Source organism: Panicum virgatum, chromosome 3N (genome assembly GCF_016808335.1).
Source record: "Panicum virgatum strain AP13 chromosome 3N, P.virgatum_v5, whole genome shotgun sequence".
Lineage (NCBI taxonomy): Eukaryota > Viridiplantae > Streptophyta > Magnoliopsida > Poales > Poaceae > Panicum > Panicum virgatum.
In genome coordinates this window covers 20,033,298-20,054,237 of record NC_053147.1, presented here as the reverse complement: position 1 = coordinate 20,054,237, position 20,940 = coordinate 20,033,298, and the positions used below count along the sequence as shown (strand labels likewise).

Sequence of the window (20,940 nt, the reverse complement as noted above, 5' to 3'; positions counted from 1 at the left end):
GCTCTCCTCCCATCCTCCCTACTTGCGACACGAGCCCCAGGCTGCCGGCGCGGCGCCCGCCCGCATGTGCTGGAGCAGCTCGCAACTCCGCTGCGGCACATGTGGGGGCCGCAACCTCCGCCGTGGCCGCGTGGGCGAGGCCCGCTCCGCGAGCTCCGCTGCCGCCACACATGGCCACGAATTCCACCTCGGCGGCAGCTCCTGCCATGGCCGGCCGAGGTAACCACTACGAGATTCCACGGTTCTCCGAAATTCAAGCTCCTAGTCCATATGCGCCTCAAATTGATCCGTTCTCTGGCCTCCTCATGGCCAATTACACCATTCTCATCAAGTAATCTGAGTTAATTCAGTTTGATCCCAACAATTGAGGCACGAACGATGGGGAGTCCACGCCGCGGCCGCCTCAAATTAATCCATCTGCAGATGATTTGGCCATGGGGAGTCCTTGCCGCGGCCACCCAGGCTGCGCGCGCGGCACTGCCCCGGCGGTCCTCGCCGCAGCCGCACGGCGTGGCCGCCCCGGCGGTCCTGGCCACGGCCGCGATCCGAGGCTGCGGGCGAGCGATGGAGGGGGCGAGAGCGCGAGCCAGGAGGGGGTGAGAGGGCAGCTGGCCGGGGCGGAGGGAGACTGCGAGGGCGACGGCGGTGACCTGCCCGGCGGCGCCCGCTCGCGTGGTGGCCCCAGGCGGAGCCCGTGCGGCGACCCCATATGCGGCCGGCGCGGTGCCCCCAGGTGGCTGGCACGGCGCCCCCCGGCGCGGCACCCGCCCGCATGGCCGCACCGGGCGGCCGGCGCGGCGGCCCCGGCGGAGCCCGCGCGGTGACCCCAGGCGCGGCCGGTGTGGAGCCTGCCCGGCGCTGCGTCCGCGCGAAGGGTGAGTTGGAGTTGTGTCCTGCTGTCGAGTGCGTGAGGGAGAGATTGAGAGGGCAAAATGGTCAATTTACTAGGTTAGGTCCACATGTCAGACCTCTAAATCTGTTATAGTGGACGGAATGGTACAGACGTCAAAACAAAAAAACACGATGATATAGAGGTGGCAGCAAACTTTTTAGTGGTAAGAACGTTAGGATCATCTTTTGTAATGATATACATACCCTCGAGTCCACCACCCTCCTCTCCTCTCCTCTCCTCCCCTGGCTCTGGCTCTGGCTCCGGGGCGCTCTCGCATCGCCGTCTTCTCCGCGTCCTCGCCTAAACCCTGCGCTAGAAACCAAAACCTAAACTAAACCCCCGAACCTGTTTCTTTTCGTCTTCTTCCCCCGCAAGTCACGGGCCTCGCGGCCACGCCGATCGCCATGTCGCGCGCCCTCCTCCGCCACCGGCGCCTCCTCTTCCCGGGGGCGCGGGGCGGCGCCGCCCACCCTTTCGTCGCCGCCATCTCCGCCTCCTCCTGCTACACCGCCCGGTTCGCCTCTACCTCCGCCACCGCAGCGGCGGCCGCGGGCACCCAAGCGGACCCCGCGGCGGCCGCGTCCCCCGCCGCAGCGGGCGAGCAGCCGAGACAGCCGCCTCCCCCCGCGGCGCGCGGGCGGTGGGGCCTGCTCAAGTTCGGCGCCCTCGCAGCGGTCGCCGGAGCCATCGGCGGCGTCGGATACGCCACCTACGGTGCGATCCCTCGGTCCCTCCTCGCGATCTCGCCTCCTGTGGCTGTTTTATCTCTTGTGCAGATTCGCTTTGGGGTTTGGCCTTGCGCGTCTGACTCGTGCTGTTTGTCCCTGTTTGCTTGCGTGTAGCGTATTCGCTGCCGGAGGTCGAGGAGAAGACGCGGGAGTTCAGGAGGAAGAACAACCCAGCGCCGCCCGTCCCTGAGGATGCTTCCGCGTTCGAGGTATTTGTGTGACCCTTTGTTACTTACTGTTGCTTGTTAGTATTTGTGTGAATTGCGAAGTCTATTAGCCATTAACTTGCTTTTAGTGAGCTCCCGTGGTCTTTCACTAGAGTTCTAGAGATTGGTGTTCGCTCAAATTTCAGCCCACACAATTGTTACTTGCTCTGGAGTGCCATTCCCCATTCTGTTGGTCAGGTTTCAGGGTGGATTTTCGACTTCCAGTGATTGTCAATTTCTTTTTGATGCCACCATTCGAGCATGTCATGGACGAATTATGAATGTCACAAGGAATTTGTGCTGATATAGAAGCATGTAGTTAACTTATATGCCCCCATGATATTTTTCAAAAATGGGGGGAATTGTGTCAATAAAAATAACGAGTGAATTTCTCCTGTTGTGTGCGAAATTATGTTTTAACTTTAAATTATTACCGTTTCTCGCATGCAGAAGTACAAGGCTCTGGCATACTCAACAGCTATGAAAGGTACAAACTACAGTATGCACCTTTTTTTTGCTGTTCTTCTCTTTGTTTTCTTAGAATTTAAGAGTTATTGCTGCAAACGTCCTTCTTCGTAGATCAAACATTATGCACTCTCTGAACACACATCTGAATGGCAATGTGGTAGTGTATGATGAACTCATAGGCTTATAGCAGTACTTATTCTATCTCAACAGTTGAAAATCTTATCTTTGGTTTCTATTAAATACTTCAATCTGCATGCTCAAGAATTCAAGCAAACGTGCAAATGAATTTAGGAATGATTGAAGAAATCTCTGAGTGGTTCAGTGGAAGCACAGAATTGTGATGTTATTGAATTATCCAATAATTAAATGCACATATATTGGAAGCTATTATACATGAACCCTTGTAAAGTAATGAATTCAACATTGGTTAATGTAATTGCATATGCTGATTAATTACTTTAAATTCTAACATTTTTTCTTGCTAAATTGCTACTTGTTTCTAGCTTAACTATTTTGGTTATGTTGTTTTCATTTTTTGTGCCTTCTTATTCTTAGCTTTGTACATTCTTGTGCTGCAGTTCCCATTGCAGCAATAGAGCTGTACTTGGATGTTAGGGGCACAATTGAAGACCATGTCAGGGTTGGTAACAAACTGTGAAGCCTTCTGTACATGCTTAACCTAGCAAGTGTTTGTAATTCCTCTTATTATTTTCTTCTCCAGGGCTTTACTGAACCCACATCAGACAAACTGCTACCAGATCTACTTCCTCAAGATCAGCATGTCTTCACATTAGTTCTTGATCTGAATGAAACTCTTGTCTACTCTGATTGGCAGGTATATTATGGTTTCATACCCTGTTCTGCTATTTATTTCATTGTATGTATGTATCACCTTGGAATCCAATAGCATGCACTAATATACAAACATGTAGTACTGAATTTACAAACATGTAGTACTGAATTTACAAACATGTTTTTGGTGGAAATAGCTTAGTCTTGGGAATGGGATAATGACTGATGACAGTTTGAACGGGACAGACGGACAGTGCAGTTTATTTTCCTTATTAGATATGTACTAATAGGCTATATTAGATTATTATATTATGAAAAGTAGTATTGCCTATGCAGTTTAACATAACCTAATAAGGTATCAGACTATCAGGTACCTTGTGCTCCAGGCAACAGTTCTCCTCCAGCGCCTTTTACGAATAACACAATTTATGTTGTTTCAGTGTGAAACTTAAGGCGCATAAATGTAGTATTTAACTGTTCATACATCAGCAAAAACTGTGAAGCTTATGGGCCATGAGGACTAGGGCTTGTGCAAGCAAACAATATGCTTGTGAGATTTTCTGACGCCTTGTGATAACATAGTGAGATTAACACTAAACTTGATTATATCCTGCTTATTTCCATGCGCTTACCCTTTCCATAGCTTTTTCACATTTCTCTTCAGTCATCCCCTGTTTTCTTACTTTGTGTATACAAGAATGTGCTAATAATGTTCTTTCCTCTCTTTTTTCTGTAAAGCGTGAGAGAGGATGGAGAACTTTTAAGAGGCCAGGAGTTGATGCATTTTTGGAACATATGGCAAAATTCTATGAAATTGTTGTGTATTCTGATCAGACACCTATGGTTAGTTGATATTAACTTCCTTTGCATTTGGACTGCTATGTAACGCCCTAACCTCTATGGATATTTTATTGATGTGCAGTATGTTGAACCTGTGTTTGAGAGGCTGAACTCAAGTGGTACCATTTCACACAGGTTATCAAGACCTGCAACTAAGTACCTGGATGGAAAACATTATCGGGTATGCAGATTGTAGGGATTTACCTAATTTCTCAGCATTGGGAATTAGGACACATTCATTGACGTTAGTTGATACACTTGCTCCTGAATATCAACACCCATGTGTTCCTTTATTATTAGCTCATGTTCATTCTATTATCTTTTTTATATGATAAGTTATCAGGAGCACACACTTGAGGAAGCATCTAAGTAAACTCAGAGTTTATAGAATTGTAGCTGTACCACCAGGCCTTTGTGACTAATAAACTTGCTATTGTTATGTTAGTGAGGGTATGGCATGGTCTTTAGAAGACTGGTCAAGTACTCAAGTATCTAATCTGCCCACATGATGCTGACCTGTGACTGTCCATTTCCACTGTTTTTTATGTTTCCACTTACTGTTTTTCATGTTTTGCCAGGATTTGTCAAAGTTGAACAGAAACCCTAAACAAGTTATTTATCTCAGCGCCCATGCTCTCGAGACTTGCTTGCAACCTGAAAATTGTGTTGAAATCAAACCTTTTAAACTTGAAAATAATAATGACACCCAGCTGCTGGATCTCATTCCATTTCTCGAGTGTAAGTGTTCTAATCTACCTTGTATATGCTGATACAAGTTATCTACACGATTAAATGTTAACCAAGCCAACACAATTTACAGATGTTGCTATGGCTAGACCTTCTGACATTAGGACAGTGCTTGCATCCTATCAAGGACATGATGTTGCTGCTGAGTTTATCGAGCGTTCAAAGGAACACCAGAGGTAAATAAGCATGGTTGTCCTATTCTAGTTCTCATTTCCAGACATTGCATGAATGTTCAAGCTATTGAATCCATGCAGTTTGCTATGAAGTTAATAGTTTGGGTTTGATGCAAGTCTATCAATGAACGCTGATATGTACCAGAAACTGACATAACATATGTTGCTTATTTTGCATTAACGCTTAAATAAATAGTTTCTCTAATATTGAACTGATGTTGTAATTCTTTACTCAACTCAAACCGCACGAGCTTCTTAAACAAACTTGTTTCTAATTATATTAAAGTGGTGCTGTAGGTCCCTAATCATCTCCCAATTGATTCCTCGTCTGTATAGGCTTGACGTTAAAATTTGAGCTGAATTTCGGATCATGCATTAAGGGGTTATTCTTCTTGATATGCTGGACTGGTCTTTAAAGTGATATGTGGCACCCTCTTTCACAATCCTTGGTTTCACCAATACCTGTCTATACAATCTCTACAAGTCTGGCCTTGTAGTATATTCTGACCATCGGTGCCATATTCAGGTTAAAAAATCTGAGCCATTTTAGTTGAATAAGGATAGTTTGGATTTGGCAAACACCGTATGATTCCCTATTTACAGAAAAGCTGTAGTATCTTTGGGAACAAAGCCAATCACTCTAATGCCATAAGTAGAACCTTTGTGCGCTTTGATATTAATATTAGATTTAAAATACAAATGTTTTCCTGTAATTTATTTACACGTTAATTTGATGACATTACTCCTCATCTCACAGGCGAATAAACGAGCAGAGCAAACATGGACGCTTATGGAGACGGTGAAGGATCCTGGAAGGATAATGGACTGATTGATTTGTGAATCCCTAGTGGTGGTGGTGTTTCTGAAAGAAAAGCATTCGGAACCTTTTGTCCTCTTCCATAGTCAAATGTTGGCTGCTCTGTAGGGATGTCTTCTAGTTTTGGCAGTTTAGGTTTGCCCTTTGGCCCGATTGAGTCATTCTAGAATCATCGGTTGAATGATCAATATTGAGACCATGCGATTCAAATGTTGCTTTGATGGAGTTGTCAGCACGTGCTTCCTATATGCTGAAAACTGAAATGGGGATGTTTTTCCGGTGTTCATAGCATCTCCCGTCAACATTTTTTTGGGTTATATGCTTGATCTGCAGGTGTTCTCAGATCTGTAGAATCGAAGGGATTTGCCTTTTTGTCGACATGTAACAGTGGATCTTTATGTGGGAAACCTTGATACCGTAAACGCTGTTTACCCATTCATTCAGTCAACCGAGTTGATTTTTTTATTAGTTGCTCTTGTAAATTGTTGGAGCAGCAGAGTACCTATTAGCATTGCTTGATCTTCTTGCACTTCAGAATTGCAGTTGATAAATAGACTACGATTTGCAACTCTAAATGCCATGTGGATCCTTTATACTGTCGCCATATCAGTGCCAAATATATATTTGAAATATTTCACCGTTGCTTTTCATGAGGCTTAATAGGATTTGGAAAAGCCTTCAGAACTATTGTTTGGACTATCAATTACCCTTACAATATATCATCAATTGCTACAAAGTTATGTTGTATTAAAAATATGTGCAATGTGAATCAATCGATGCAACTCTTTTCTACTAAGCATGTATATAATTCAAATCTATTGTTAAAATTTATGGAGTTTGACTTCTTCAAATCCTAATGAGTTCTATATATTTCGAGGTGGAGGGAGCAGAAGATAAGCAAGAAACGGTTGGCCTCAGGCACAAAATTTATGATCTGTAAATAATATGATTTTAAGTAAAAAAAACTCTTGACTCCTTGAAACAAAAAAATCTAGATGCATCGTGAAAGAATTTTGGAAGTTCTTGATGGCCACTGTTTTAAAACCCTGGTAAGATTTTAACGGAAGCATCAAAATGTTTTAGACCAGTGATAAATATTAGAAAGCTGATGTGCACATAGCTCATGTTTAAGACTATTGTGTCTACTCATACCCCTCATGCAGTAGGCGTCGGATCTCGTTGAAATGTAAATTACAATGCTATAAAACATGGTTCAAAAGTATCAATTTAATTGTGGTTTAAGGATTTCTCATTGTTTACTATACATGTTGACAGAAGTTTAAATAATCTTGCAATGCAATAGTTTAGATTAAATTCGAGCTTGACACCCATCTCTCAATTCTGGTTTGCACCTCAACTACTTTTGAAGAGTCTTGTCAGATAAGATTTTGAAAAATTTAAGTCAAATTCAATTAATTTGAACAATTTTCAGTTCTCTAAAAAACTTCAAAGGGTTCGACCGCGGCTTGCAGGTTGCAGCTTGAAAGCGGCCTAGCTCGCCGCCTCCCCTACCGTTCCCGGTTCCCCCCTCGGCGTTCTCGGTCCGCCCTATCTCCGTCGCCGTCGCGTCATCTCAGGCCGCTGCCCCGCTCCCACTACCCATGGCGGCGAAGCAGGCGGCGCCGGGCGAAGCCCTTGCGGCTCAAATCAACGCCATGTCCCGCTCCGAGATGTACGACATGATGTCCAAGATGAAGGTGCGCCCGTACCCCCAATCCCCAAACCCTACCAGCCCAATTCCTCTCTCCTCCCTCCTCTCTTCTGCGCCTCTCTCCACCCGGCGGTTTGTTCACCGATTTGCTCTCCTTTTTTTTACTGTTTTTTTTTATGCTACGGCACTTGCTCGCGCAGACAATGATCGACCACGACCAGGAGACGGTGCGCCGCATGCTCGTCGACAACCCGGACGTCACCCGCGCGCTCTTTCGGGTGAGATTTCTCGCTGCCCATGCTCTCGCTTTATCCAACATTTGGTGCCTCGGCTGAACCTGTTTCGGAGTTCAGATATTTGTTGGGCTTTAGGGTTTTGCGGGCTGTTGAATTCGTATTTGGTTAATCCGGAAATGATTTGGTTCAAATTGCTTCGAGGCATATGTGGCTACTAGCTGCCTGATGGATTAGGGAGGACAGAGGCTCTCTGTCCTTCCAATTGCGCCTGTCCATGTTAACTCAAGAAAGGGGATTCATGAACACTAGTGTATATAAAAATAATGTTCGTTGCTATTTTTACCACTCAGAAGGGAATTTAATCGTGACAGTCAGCTTAATATTTGTCTTTCGAATGAATGCTATGAATCTCTTGCTAGTGTCAACACAATGCATTCACTTACATTTGATTGTTTCGAATGAATGCTATGAATCTCTTGCTGGAATATTTACTTTTTCTATTTTTGTTTGTTTGCTTCTACATGAGAAAGCTTTGGAAATGTTTTATGTACCTTTCTTAGTCCGCAAACTCTCAGATTATTAAAGTCACTACTTGTACATCAAGATTGTTCTCAAACTGTTTGTTTCAAACATTCTTTATTCTAATACCTACTTATGTTGTTTTTGTTGTGGCAAAATCTGTATTGATGTCTCCATCACATCATGTAAGTTGTAACAGCCTATCTCATTACTAACTCAAAGTGATTTTGTTATATGCATTTGAACAAAATAGCATCTCATATCCTTTCTTTTTGCAGGCACAAATAGTACTTGGAATGGTGAAAACGCCTAAAACTGTATGTAAACTAATTTCTTGAACTTCTCCTGAATTTTAGTCTTTGTACTAATAAGCATATTGTATTTCATTGTCACATTCCCTGTTCTACAGACACAATCTTCAGACATGGTCCAACCGGCAGCAGCGTCGACGGCACCATCATCAGTCAAAGTTACTGTGCCAGATCATGTCAGCTTGCCCCCACCGCCATTACCTGCTAACCAGCAGAGTGTTGCTCAACATTCTACCCCATTCCCATCTGGCCCATCTAATGTCGGATCTACCATGGACCTTCCTACTATGTCAGCAAATGCACAATCGGCGCAAACAAAAGGTTACCCTATTCATCAGACGCCTTCATCAGCTCCTCAGTCATCTCAGCATCCAAATATGAGCCTGCCTCATGCTCCTCCGCAGTATCCCAATCTTCAATCACATGTGCCTATAGTTCATAGCCAGCCACAGCAACCTTTGCAAACTCCTGGAATATTTAATCAACAGTTGCAACCACCTTTGCCCCCGATGCCTAGGCCACAGTCCATGCATTCCTTTGCACATCAGATGCATCAGCAAGTACCAAATTCTTTTGGTTTGACTCATGGAAATGCTCCGCAGCACATTTTGCAACAACCAATGTTTCGTGTAAGATTCTATGCTAAATCTATATGATGCTGATAACTAGGTGCCATGCTCTACATACTGATCATCATGTTTGTAATTTGCAGCCAGGTGGGAACCCTCAAACTTCTTTCCTTGCCAGCCAACCACCATTGCCTAGCCAGCCACCACCACCACAGCTATACCAGGTACAGTTTCTTCTCTTCTGAAAGATATGGTTATGTTGCATTGAAGTTTATGTATTTGCCTTTCCGAAGAAGCTAATGTTAGTATCTTCCCAATTCTATCTGTGTTTGATGATTGTTAGGAAAGAGTTAGATGTAGGAGGGGCAATGAGGAATCACAATCTTTATTGCTGTCATCACAAGAGTTCTAGTTGTGGAAGAAGCATTCACAGATTACATACTGGGTCCAAAGTACACTTAACATATTGGTCTATTACATAATGTTGAAATTTCAATATCTGATGACATAGTATGATCAGAATGTTCTTCGCATATTTTTTAAATCAAATCTGGCACTTATATGGATCTGTAGAACAATTCTGAATAGAAGCTATGTATATTGCTTAGCTAGATTCTACTGATGTTTTCCATTTTATAATTATCATCTGGCTTTTTCCTCTGATTATTAGTGCCTGTGTATGTCAATTTTTGGTTTTTTGCTATTGTTCTTAGGCCCGAAGCAATAATTTATTCCTGAGGGAACCAATACTGCAAACTTATACAGTCTCAAATGTTATATTGTACTCCCTCCGATCATAAATACTTGAAGCCACTGACTTCTTAACATATTTGATTTTTAACTTTGGTGACTAGTTTTTCTTACTAGAATATAGTTATAATATCTGATAAGTATGAGATTAGTGAAATTACTTTTCAAGACAAATCAGCGTGTATGATTTTTATGTTTCCAAAAATATTTTGAAAAATCAAGAGTCGAAGTTTTAAAAGTTTTACAGGATTTTGGTCAAAGTGCCAAGTATTTGTGACTGGAGGGAGCAGTTCCTTTTCATCTTTTGACAGTTAATACCACTCGTGATTTAGTAACGCACCATAGTAGTCCTGCCTTATACCTCAGATATATGAAAAGCAAGTGAACTTCATAAAACCCTAAGTATTTGTGTTGCTATAACACAACAGTTTTTTTTTCTCAAAACCTCAAGTACTTAGATCCATATGGCACAAAAGCCACAACTTTGCTTCTCTTCCAAGAATAGATGCGAAAATAAAAAAAGAAAGCTGTCCCGGGTCTTGGCTTCTTCTCATTAACAAGGAATGAACTGTGAACATGTGCTGTGTCGACATTGGTGGTAGACCCTTTTATTCTAAAAAGATGGACAGGGATATCCTCTGCCATTTAAATTTGGCTGACCTAATTGGCTCTCTTGGGTGTACTTGTACGAATGTAGCACAAGAAGAAAGATGGCTGGTATTGGACAGTTTAATGTTGATAGTTATGAGCATGTTACCAGAATGCTGAGGTAATATCAAAGCATCATTGTTTGAAGTTGTATGTTGAAGAATGGGGGTGAAAGCACCGACGGTGTATCCCCTCGAAAAGTCAATGGAAAAATATTAGCAACCTTAATGATGTGTGTGATACTTAACTATTTGTAGGAAAAATATGCCTTCAGGCTCGAGCTGCAAGGGATGGCTCAGTTAACGAAGTAGTGGAGTTTTTTTTTTCTCCATCCAGATGAGGAAAAGAAGCGATAGCTATGGTTTTGTGTTGTAGGCTAAGTGTCTATGGTTCTATGAAATAAATTTTATACTGTGGTATTGTGTTACACACACACAACTACCTGTGGTTATGTGGAAACTGTTCAAAATAATATCTACTAGTCCCCTTTCATATGTTTCTAAAGGATGTATAGACATATCTGAACTTGTTTTGAGAAATAAAAGTTCAACTAGCCCCTTCTCGTGCATACTAGAAATTTATATGTTTTGCTAGTATAGTCTGCTCTGGAAGTAGTGCGAGACTGCTAGATGGTTGCTTACTTTCTGTTGATTGTTTAGTCGACACTAGGATCAGCTAAGTGTTCTTGTTTAGAATTAGAAAGTTTATGGCTGGTGTATACAGCAGAGTTAACAGTTGGGATATTTCAACCTTTTTGTCCACATATATCTCTACTGGTTCGTGGTTTCGTTCAAGCATGGAAAATGAGAAAAGTTTGACAAGCTTCAGTTACATATGGTCCAAATTGCAAAGATAGTTTTGCAAAGATAATACAGTGTACTTTATTAGTCTTCCATGTAATATGGCGTCCATGGTTCCCTACAGTTCTCACAATCTCTCTGTTCAGCAGGCTAGTTCACACTACAATACTCAAAGTACAGCACCCATGCAAGGTGATAGGTCAGCTCCCTGGGGGCGAGGCCCAGAAGTGCCTGCTGCTGGCTCTCATTTCCCTGGACAATTACCAGGGTTGCCCGGGCAAATGGCCCAAGGAATTGGTGGTATCCAGGCAGGACAAGCGCCTGTAAGTATCTTCTCTTAGCATTTGGGAGCGACACAGTTGGATATTACCGTTACCTTCCAATGTTTTCTCCCAGAATGAACTATTAATTCTGTCATTGTTTAAGCAGCTGACGCCCGAGATGGAGAAGATGCTCGTCCAGCAAGTCCTGGGCATGTCGGCTGAGCAGATCAACATGCTGCCTCCAGAGCAACGGCAACAGGTGCTTCAACTGCGGGACATGCTACGGCAATGATACATCGGCAGCTGACTGGGTAGAAGAGTTTCAGTTCCCTGCCGCAGAGAGGCCCTTGCTCAGCTTATGCTGGCGCCTGATTGGCATCCCGACTAGTCTGCAGCCTACCTTGGAGATGTGATTGTAGAATGCTAGTCCTTGTCGCCATTTAAGGAATGCTTGGACATTTTGTTTTATGCTTTGACAGGCAAATGGACGGCATGTTTCGATCCAGTTTCCTCGGAACTGGATGTTTTGTTTGGCTGATTCAGTTTCAAGCTGTGTACTATTTAGATGATAAAGTATTTACTCCGGGCATCAGCATCAGCTAGGATGCATACAGCTGAACCATTTTAAATTGATGGTTGAATCATAAGTAAACTTTTTGGACCTTGATTCTTGTTTGTCGATTTTTTTTGTGAAAACTTCAGAGATTATACTTCATTGTACTATGGTTGTTCATAGCACATCATGGGTAATTGGGCACTATGATTTATACATGTTAAAATTGCATGATACAACCACAAGGCGTCCTTTTAATATCGTGAACAAAGTTTTGTTTGGATCCCAAGTGCTAATGGATAAAAGCGCTAAACTTTAGCACTGCTCATTCAAACAGAAGTGCAAATGTGATGGGTTAAAATTTAGCCAAGAATTAAGAAATTTAGCATATGTATGAGTGCTAATATGTGCTAAAGCTTAGCATCAACCCTCCAAATAGACCCCGAAACTAAAACGGAGGCACTAGTCGTTTACACGATATGCTAAGGAAATTCTATTGGAGAATGATTCTTTTTTTGAAAAGCACTGGAGAATGATTCGCAGCCCGGGCGAATTTCTCATCCGACAAGAGGGAGGCTTGACCGGAAATCCGGAATCACCACGTGGTCGACTCCTGGCAGGAACCAGCTGTGCCAGCTGCCAAGTGGCCCGCGGGGCCCCACGCCTCAGCCCCCGCCAATCACCCATCAGCCAGCCACGCACCTCTTCTCTCTCTCAAAAAAATTCCGTAGAGCGAGAAAATGACGCCTAATCAGCGTGCTTTGCTTGTTCCGTTTCGTTTCTCGGCGACTCGTCCGTCATCGTCCACCCTGGCCTCCCTCCTTCGGTCGTCCTCTCGGGCGCCTCGCCCCTCTCGCGCGCGGCTCCTCTGCCCAATCAGCTCGCCCTCTCCCTCCCGAGAACCACCAAACCCCCCGCCAAGCAGCCCTACGGCCACATTCCCGTCGGGTTAGGTGGTCGAGAATCCGAAAACCGGAGTCAGAGGCACCAATCAGGCGCCGCGTTGGCCCACCCGTCCCAATCCCTGCCGGAAACCGGAATCCGCCCGCTCGGTCCGTAATTGCGGCGTCTAGAGGAGCGGGCGGCGGCGAGGAGGGATGGGGGGAGGAGGAGGAGGAGGGGATGGGGCCTCCGGGCCGGAGCTGTCGACGGACAACGTGAAGGGGATAGTCCTGGCGCTGCTCTCCAGCGGCTTCATCGGCGCCAGCTTCATCATCAAGAAGAAGGGCCTCCGCCGGGCCGCCGTCGCCTCCGGTGTCCGCGCAGGTCGCTCCCCTCCCGTCCTCTCGCACTATCGTTGTGGCCTTTGGTAGCTGGAGCAGGCCGGTTTCTGGCCAAAAGAGATGTGTGTTTCGCTTGGTTTGCTTTCTCTGATGATATGATGATGATGATGATGGCATGTGCAGGTGTCGGCGGGTACTCGTACCTCATGGAGCCCCTGTGGTGGGTTGGCATGATCACTAGTAAGGTTCCCTCGTGCGATTTCAGTAGAGAACTGGGCGTGATGCTTAGATAGTAACGTGCAATTCTGAGCGAAGTCTTTCCTCTTTTCAGTGATTGTGGGAGAGGTTGCCAATTTCGTGGCATATGCCTTCGCCCCTGCTGTGTTGGTTACTCCACTTGGAGCACTCAGCATAATTGTTAGGTCAGCAAGCTCAACTTTCTTCTTGCAATTCAGCAGTTAGCAATTCATTTTTTTAGTCAAACTCGAACTTGCCATTGAGGGTCTCTTCGCCATTCAGTGCAGTGCTGGCTCATTTCATCCTTAATGAGAGGTTGCATGCCCTCGGGGTGCTTGGCTGCGTGATGTGCATAGCAGGGTCTGTGGTCATTGTTATCCATGCTCCGCAGGAGCAGGAGATTACATCTGTTAGGGAAATATGGAACATGGCAACACAACCCGGTAAGGATTACTATGGGTGTGATTTACCCATACATTACTGGCTTTTGATTCGTAGGAAGTGAAATACTCTGACTGACATATCTTGCTACTTTCCTTTGCAGCTTTCTTGTTATATGTTGCTTCAGTTATTGTGATTGTTTTTGTCCTGGTGTTCTATTTCTCCCCTCTATATGGGCAGTCCAATGTGTTGATCTACACCGCCATTTGCTCTTTGATGGGTTCTCTTTCGGTAACGTCACTTCTGCCAGCAGTTAATATGTTTTCTAATGTTTTATTTGATTATGTTCTAATTTATTCTGGCTAGGGAATGTGAACTTCTCTCATTATTCAGGTCATGAGTGTTAAAGCTCTTGGTACATCATTAAAGCTGACTTTCGAGGGGACAAACCAATTAATATATCCTGAGACTTGGTTCTTTATGCTTGTTGTGGCTACTTGTGTGCTGACACAGATGAATTATTTGAATAAGGTTTGTAAAACTTGTTACAAATTGCTTTCGTTCAGTAATTGCAGTTATATGACACTATAAGTGCAACCATTTACATACTAGCTGCATAAATGGTACATCATAGAGGAACTATCTGGATGCGATTTGGGAGTTGAATCTTTGCAAATAGCAAAGTAGGCATAATGTTTCTAAGATGTGTAACCTTTAAAGATTCAAAAGAGAAGTCAATAATAATGTTCTTAGTTGAAAATAGTATAAAACCAAATGGGTTAATTTCAGTTTCGATGGGTTTGGATTTTTCAAATGATTGAGATTAAATTATGGTTAGGTTTGTATTGTTTGTTACAATGAAAGGTGCCATGTACCATGTCCCATGCTCATCAAATCATTGTTATGCATATAATGATCTGCTTGTTATCACCCTTCTCAACAACCAAATATGTTGGAAAAGGAGAAAGTAATATTATAATAAATTGGTGGTCATATGCTAGCTTGACGTACTGTGGACCTATTTAAATAGATTTGGATTCAAAATCTCATTTGCTGCCTTGTTCTTTAGTCCCTAATTCTTTTCCTACCCTCTGACTAATGCCTACATTTTAGATCCAATTTGGGCAACCTTCTCTTACACCTGACACCAGAATATTATCTAGTGGCATGTAATTTTGTAGCGTGCTATGGTAGACGATGCACTGAAAAACATTAGTTTATACAGTTACTGCAAAATATTACGTTATTTGTTCCCCTTCACTTTACTGTACTAAATTGTGCCTTTTCACTTTAGGCACTTGACACATTCAACACAGCAATTGTATCTCCAATATATTACGTGATGTTCACAACTCTTACAATACTTGCAAGCGTCATAATGTTCAAGGTAAATTTTGTTTTGCACTCAGCTTATATATTCGTTTCTTATTTTCATTCTGCCATTTATCATCATACATATTGTGGACCCTTTCAAAGAATTTCACATTGTTGCATTTGTTTCTCATGCATGCCTGTCTAGTAGTATATATAAAAACTAATGGGACTGCAGATTATTATAAGTGAACTGCAATAATAGATCTCTTTGATGGATGGAGAGAAACAGTAATTCTTTATTGTATTAGTAACTGTAGTAAAATTTCGCTCAGCTAGGACTGCTTACTGAAATAAGACAAACAGTAAAATGAGGTTTGTTGAATTTTTATAGATTTAAACTTTAAAGAGTTTGAAATATGTGCTAGCCCTAATTGTCATGTGGTTTATTTGTGCAGGATTGGTCTGATCAAAGCCCTGGAAGCATCATTTCTGAAATTTGTGGTCTCATTGTGGTGTTATCTGGTACCATTTTGTTGCATGTGACGAAGGATTATGAAAGGATCCCACAATCAAGAAGTGTGTGGCCTTTACTACTCTCTAATTGAAATCAGCATATAATTCTTATTCGAATATTCTTAATATCATCTCTTTTGTTACTATGTAGGTGTTTATGCACCATTATCTCCCTCCTTGACAACTAGATTAAATGGAGAACTATTGAAGCACGTCGAGGATGAGAGCAATTCTGATGAAGAAAAGGCCTTGAGAAGACAAGAGATGTACTAGCATCAAAATCTGAAAGGAAGGACAAGTGATTCCTATGGACGCTCCAGCATGGGGCTTTGTATATGGCGCAAAAGTGATATCCTTCCAATAGTGATTGTTGATTCCTCCATTACGGTGTGTTGGTTTGTGTATATAACTGGATACCTTCAGCAATTTGTGAAAATCTAGACAGGTGGAAGGCTGCATAGTTCTAGCAAATTAGAATTATGTCGGGTGCATAGATTCCTATCAACTTTCCTTCTTCCTATTTGTAATTTCCCCAGTTTTGTCCACGGCATTTGTTCCCTGTGTAGAGTTAGAGCGACCAAGTGAGCCACGGAGATTGTATCAACTGCGAATGCTTGTCTTAGTGAAGTTCTTGCAATCTGTGAATGCTGTACAGTATTATTGGTATTGAACTAGTGATGCTTTTGAAAAAAAATCTGATATCGTGTCATCTTTGTCCTCTTTTTTTATAACTATCATCTTTGTCCTTGATTGAGTATGGCCGAAATACTAGTCTTAAGGTTCTTTTTTTTTATAGACTCCGTAGGAATTTTTTTATGTTTGCCACAATACCACACTCATAGTTTAATCTCACTTTAAATACCCATCTGAAACCATAGTCAACTTAATTGTGTTCTTTTCTTTGTAAAAATAAATCAATCATGTATTTTCACTCGACAAAATCGAAGAAGAATGAGAGGTTGGATTGACATCTAGAAAGGCCGAAAGCTTGAAAATCATGGAAAAAAAATTCTTTTTGCCTCTCCCAACTTTGGACTGAATCTGTTTTTTCTCCTTGGACAATGAAATTGTTCGTCCAGTCTTCTCAGACTCATAAAACCATTTACATAACCTCCCTGCGGTTTGAGGCTAAGGTGGCAGCGGTTTTTCTCCTTTTATTTTATTTTTATTTTGGCCAAATCTTTGAAAAATCACAGTAAATCACAAAAAATCATAAAATGGAAAACCTAATTTTTTTGAACTCCACATAAATAGATCTAAGCAGTGAACATATTATATGATATACTTTAGTACAATTTTTTTATTGTAGTTTTAGATATATGCTTTTTTGTAATTAATTTATAGCTACAACTATATCATCCAATTATGGTAAATTTTTATGGTGAGCTAATCATTATGTGATTGAGCTATAGTAAAAAATTTATAATTATTGGATCATGTTTGACTGAGCCATTGATTTATCTATATAAACCTAGATAAATCTGTAGATAAATCTAGATGAATATATAGATAAACCTAGATAAATCAATAAATCAGTCACACATAATCCAATAATAATAAAATTTTGACTACACCTCAATCATATAATTATTAGTTCACCATAAAAATTTTACCATAATTGGACGACGGAGACTGTAGCTATAAATTAATTACAAAAAAGTATATATCTAAAGCTACAACAAAATATTTGTACTAAAGTATACCATACAATATATTTATTGTGTAGATCTACTTTTATGTGGAGTTTAAAAAAATTGGATTTTTTCATGTTATCATGTTTTTGTGATTTACTGTGATTTTTCAAAGATCTAGTCAAAATAAAAATAAAAGAAAAAGAGAAAAAACCGCTGCCACATCAGCCTCAAAACTACTCTGGGATGTTATGTGAACGGTTCATGAGTCTGGGGAGGCTGGATGAATGGTTTCATTGTCCAGAAAGAAAAAACAGGTCCAGTCCAAAATTGAGGAGGACCAAAAGGACTTTTTCCGAAAATCATTCACCACACTAGCAACCCTAGCAGCACCCTTGAGCTCGCGTGGAAGAATCATGGGCCATGGGCCTATGGAGCGAGTTTCATTTCTGTTTAAACCACCATGTTTCATAGAATTTTTTTAATAAAATAAGATGTAATATGTCTATGATTTTATTTTTCTAAAATATGAACATTTCAAATATTCCTGTTCAACATATTAGATGCACTAGTCCAACATTTTAGATATATTATTTCAGCATTACCATATAGAATGTTGAAATAGTTATTCAACATGTTGAATGTGATTTCAAGAAATGTTGACGTACTATCTAATAATGTTGAATATCAACAACATAAGCATGAAAAGGGAGCCAGATAGAATAATGAAAAAAATGATGCCATACGCACGTGATTATAGGCTCATAGTCTATCTGTATTAGCCACAGCAGTGCCTGGCTGGCTGCATAGGGTTCATTTGCTCCTGCTATTATCCTACAATATGGCCAGTAACTCTGTTTTGTTCAAGCAAACACGCGCAGTGAACTGATATCCAAACACGAAACATACTGAGTGTGTTTTGTGGGCTGTTTTTGGTCCTTTGGGCCCGTTCATGTGTATTTGTTGGGCTGTTGCTGGATCGAAGATATGTAGGTCATAAGCCTATCTCTCTCTCTCACGGAACTCCCCCTTCCTTCTCTCTCTCTCTCTCTCTCTCTCGCGCGCGCGCGCGCGCGCGCGCGCGCTCGGCCGCCTTCTTTCTTCTCCTTCCCAAGCGGCGACGACAGGGGAGTGGCGCCGCCCTTGCCAGTTCTTCGTCGGGCGCTTCGCTGGCCGACAAGGTATGTGCGCCCTTTCCCTTCCCTTCCTTTCCTGCTTTGCGAAATCGAACACCCAAACCCCCTAACGTGTGCTGTTTGTATTCGGATCTGACCATGGATTCGACCTACTAACTTCGGTTTTTTTTTTGTAAAAATTATTGGGTGTACATCTGGGTCCGCCCTTGCCAGTAGCAGTTTATTTTCCAGAATTTTGTTTTTGGGGGGATGGGGCACCTCGCGCTTGTCCGTGATTAGGTTGCAGCAGAACCTGAACGTGGAGGAAATGTTCAGTGGGGACAAGGAAAAGTGAGGGATAGTTGCTTGTTGAGCCAGCGATTTGCTATCGCTACGCTTCATTTCCAAACTCTAACCGTGGTCCTGTTTGCACTAAGGCCTTGTCTTGCATGAATGTCTTCTGCCATAGGGGATATGGCTGTTGACAACATTAGAGGACTGCAGTTATGATGTGGCTATTGAATTCATCCTACTTCTTGAAAAATGCAGGGATTGTTTTGGTTCACTGCCTTCCTTGCCTTTTTAAAACTGTCTTCATTTCCTGAATGTAATACATCTTTTGTTTCGTTTGGTCAATATTGGGTTGAGGTTTTTCTTGAGGTGGCTTCGTTGTTCTCTACAGAGGGTATTTGTCGAAGTTAGGAATTGTAGCATTTCTCCAAATTACCTGTTAGCTTCTGTCTTTTGGAAGGATTCTTTCCATTTGCTCATTTAAGTTGCAATTTGCATCGGGGCTCGCAGATAGAATATAACAGATACATATACGTTTATTAATCTGCATCAAGAAGAGTGGCAAGCTGCTTGCGGATATTATAGAACAGTTCAATCTGCGGAGTGAGCTTTCTCGTGATGATTTTTCTTTCTCATGATGATTTTTCTTGTGTATGTTTTGAATTTTCTGCCTAAATTTTTGAGATGCGTTACTAACACATGTACGATTTTTTGTTTGCTCTGTTATTTGCTTTATGCATTCTATTGTCAATATGGTGTGAGCTTGAATTTTACCTCTCTGAATTCTGATCATGTGCATTTGTGTGTCCTCCATCCAGTCTCCTTTTCTGCAAACTCGTAGTTGCTGATGGGGAAAGCAAAGCGTGCCTCAATCTTCATCAGGCTGGTTTCGGCAGCTGGTACTGGGTTCTTCTATGTGAAGCGCAAGAATCCTCGGCGGATCACTGAGAAGCTTGAATTTAGGAAGTACGATCCCCGTGTGAACAAGCATGTTCTGTTCACAGAAGCAAAGATGAAGTGAGATCTTCTACCTTCAAAATGCAGAACAGGAATAGGTTGTCAACGTTTTGCAATCAGAAATCTCTTGTACCATTAAGGATGTAGCCCAACATTGACATGGTCTGGTTTCCAGTGTTCCATTAGATAACTGTAATGGGCATATGATTAAGGATTTTATGTGCTCTTCCAGTTGATTTTTGCAACAATAAAGATTTTGTTGAAATGGCGGCAAGCTTCTGGCATCATTTGTGACAAGAGGGTGCCACAAAAGCTAAAAGACATTCTATAGGACAACATTTCGTCCGGCGATGTTATACGGTGCTGAATGTTGACCTACAAGAAGGCGACATGTCCAGCAATTGAGTGTAGCAGAGATGCGGATGTTGCGGTGGTTTTGCGGGCACACAAGAAGGGATAGAGTCCGGAACGAAGTTATTCGGGATAGAGTCGGGGTGGCACCAATTGAGGAGAAACTTACCAGCATCGGCTGAGATGGTTTGGACATGTCCAATGAAGGCCTCCTGAGGCGCTGATGCGCCGATGCGTAATGGGGTTCTTGAGCGGGTCGATAATGTAAAGAGAGGTAGATGTAGACCTAAACTGATGTGGGATGAGTCAGTTAAGAGAGACCTTAAGGATTGGAATATCTCTAAAGAGATAGCTTTGGATAGGAGTGCTTGGAGACTAGCTATCAATGTGTCTGAACCTTGAACTTATTTCTTTTGGGTTTCATCTCTAGCCTACCCCAATTTATTTGGGGAAAAAGACTATGTTGTTGTTGTTGTTATTGTAAAGATTTTGTTGCTCGAGTGAGCTGCAGACCTGCAAACGACTAGTATTTTTTTTAATAATTTTCTTTTGAGGTATGAGCTATAATCAGCTTCTGATGAACGAAATCTAAACCTCCCAAGTTCTATTTACACCTTTCAATCCCACCAAGTTTGTGAACCAATCCAGTTCTCGCTGAACATTTGAACTGCCAAGATGCTCCGCTAAACATGAAGTGAAGCTGTTGTTTCTGCACTTAATGTTGATTTACCGGTCTGTGTTTCCGTAAATCACAGAGAATTTGATTTTGTTGTAGTTGCGGTAGACTGACTGAAAATGCAATGAATGCAATGCCCAAGTAATATTATTTCGAGCTAATCACCTACTGAAAGCATCATATACTGGGAGCTTGGATCAATCCATCGCTAGAAGATACACGAAGCAAATTTAATAGAGGATGAATGTTGGTTAGGTTAACCAGGCTAGTACATACTGCAATTTGTGC

General features: G+C 42.2%; 4 protein-coding genes across 6 annotated transcripts; all 4 read left to right on the top strand.

The window, feature by feature from the left end:
• Positions 1-1,163: 1,163 nt before the first annotated feature.
• LOC120664948 (mitochondrial import inner membrane translocase subunit TIM50-like) lies at positions 1,164-6,161 on the top strand. Its single transcript, XM_039944341.1, has 10 exons — positions 1,164-1,606; positions 1,735-1,829; positions 2,277-2,313; positions 2,873-2,934; positions 3,016-3,129; positions 3,825-3,929; positions 4,009-4,107; positions 4,505-4,664; positions 4,747-4,849; positions 5,604-6,161. Exons 1-10 carry the CDS (start codon positions 1,297-1,299, stop codon positions 5,647-5,649), a joined length of 1,131 nt encoding a protein of 376 aa, XP_039800275.1. The 5' UTR covers positions 1,164-1,296; the 3' UTR covers positions 5,650-6,161.
• A 965-nt stretch (positions 6,162-7,126) lies between these two features.
• Positions 7,127-12,077, top strand: LOC120664947 (trithorax group protein osa-like). Of its 2 annotated transcripts, none has more exons than XM_039944339.1 (7): positions 7,127-7,360; positions 7,515-7,592; positions 8,348-8,386; positions 8,479-9,009; positions 9,093-9,173; positions 11,294-11,470; positions 11,577-12,077. In XM_039944339.1, exons 1-7 carry the CDS (start codon positions 7,265-7,267, stop codon positions 11,700-11,702), a joined length of 1,128 nt encoding a protein of 375 aa, XP_039800273.1. In that variant the 5' UTR covers positions 7,127-7,264; the 3' UTR covers positions 11,703-12,077. The 2 variants fall into 2 exon arrangements, with proteins under 2 accessions (XP_039800273.1, XP_039800274.1); XM_039944340.1 differs by having other exon boundaries at positions 7,128-7,360; positions 11,297-11,470.
• A 640-nt stretch (positions 12,078-12,717) lies between these two features.
• Positions 12,718-16,340, top strand: LOC120664946 (probable magnesium transporter NIPA3). 2 transcript variants are annotated; one of them, XM_039944337.1, is made up of 9 exons: positions 12,718-13,229; positions 13,370-13,426; positions 13,518-13,608; positions 13,706-13,866; positions 13,968-14,095; positions 14,198-14,335; positions 15,099-15,191; positions 15,574-15,694; positions 15,783-16,340. In XM_039944337.1, the coding sequence occupies exons 1-9, from the start codon at positions 13,061-13,063 to the stop codon at positions 15,902-15,904; spliced, it is 1,080 nt and encodes a 359-aa protein (XP_039800271.1). In that variant the 5' UTR covers positions 12,718-13,060; the 3' UTR covers positions 15,905-16,340. The 2 variants fall into 2 exon arrangements, with proteins under 2 accessions (XP_039800271.1, XP_039800272.1); XM_039944338.1 differs by having other exon boundaries at positions 12,723-13,229; positions 15,820-16,340.
• A 1,974-nt stretch (positions 16,341-18,314) lies between these two features.
• Positions 18,315-19,899, top strand: LOC120664945 (50S ribosomal protein L33-like). The gene is made up of 2 exons (XM_039944335.1): positions 18,315-18,443; positions 19,487-19,899. The coding sequence occupies exon 2, from the start codon at positions 19,516-19,518 to the stop codon at positions 19,687-19,689; it is 174 nt and encodes a 57-aa protein (XP_039800269.1). The 5' UTR covers positions 18,315-18,443; positions 19,487-19,515; the 3' UTR covers positions 19,690-19,899.
• The last annotated feature ends 1,041 nt before the right edge of the window (positions 19,900-20,940 follow it).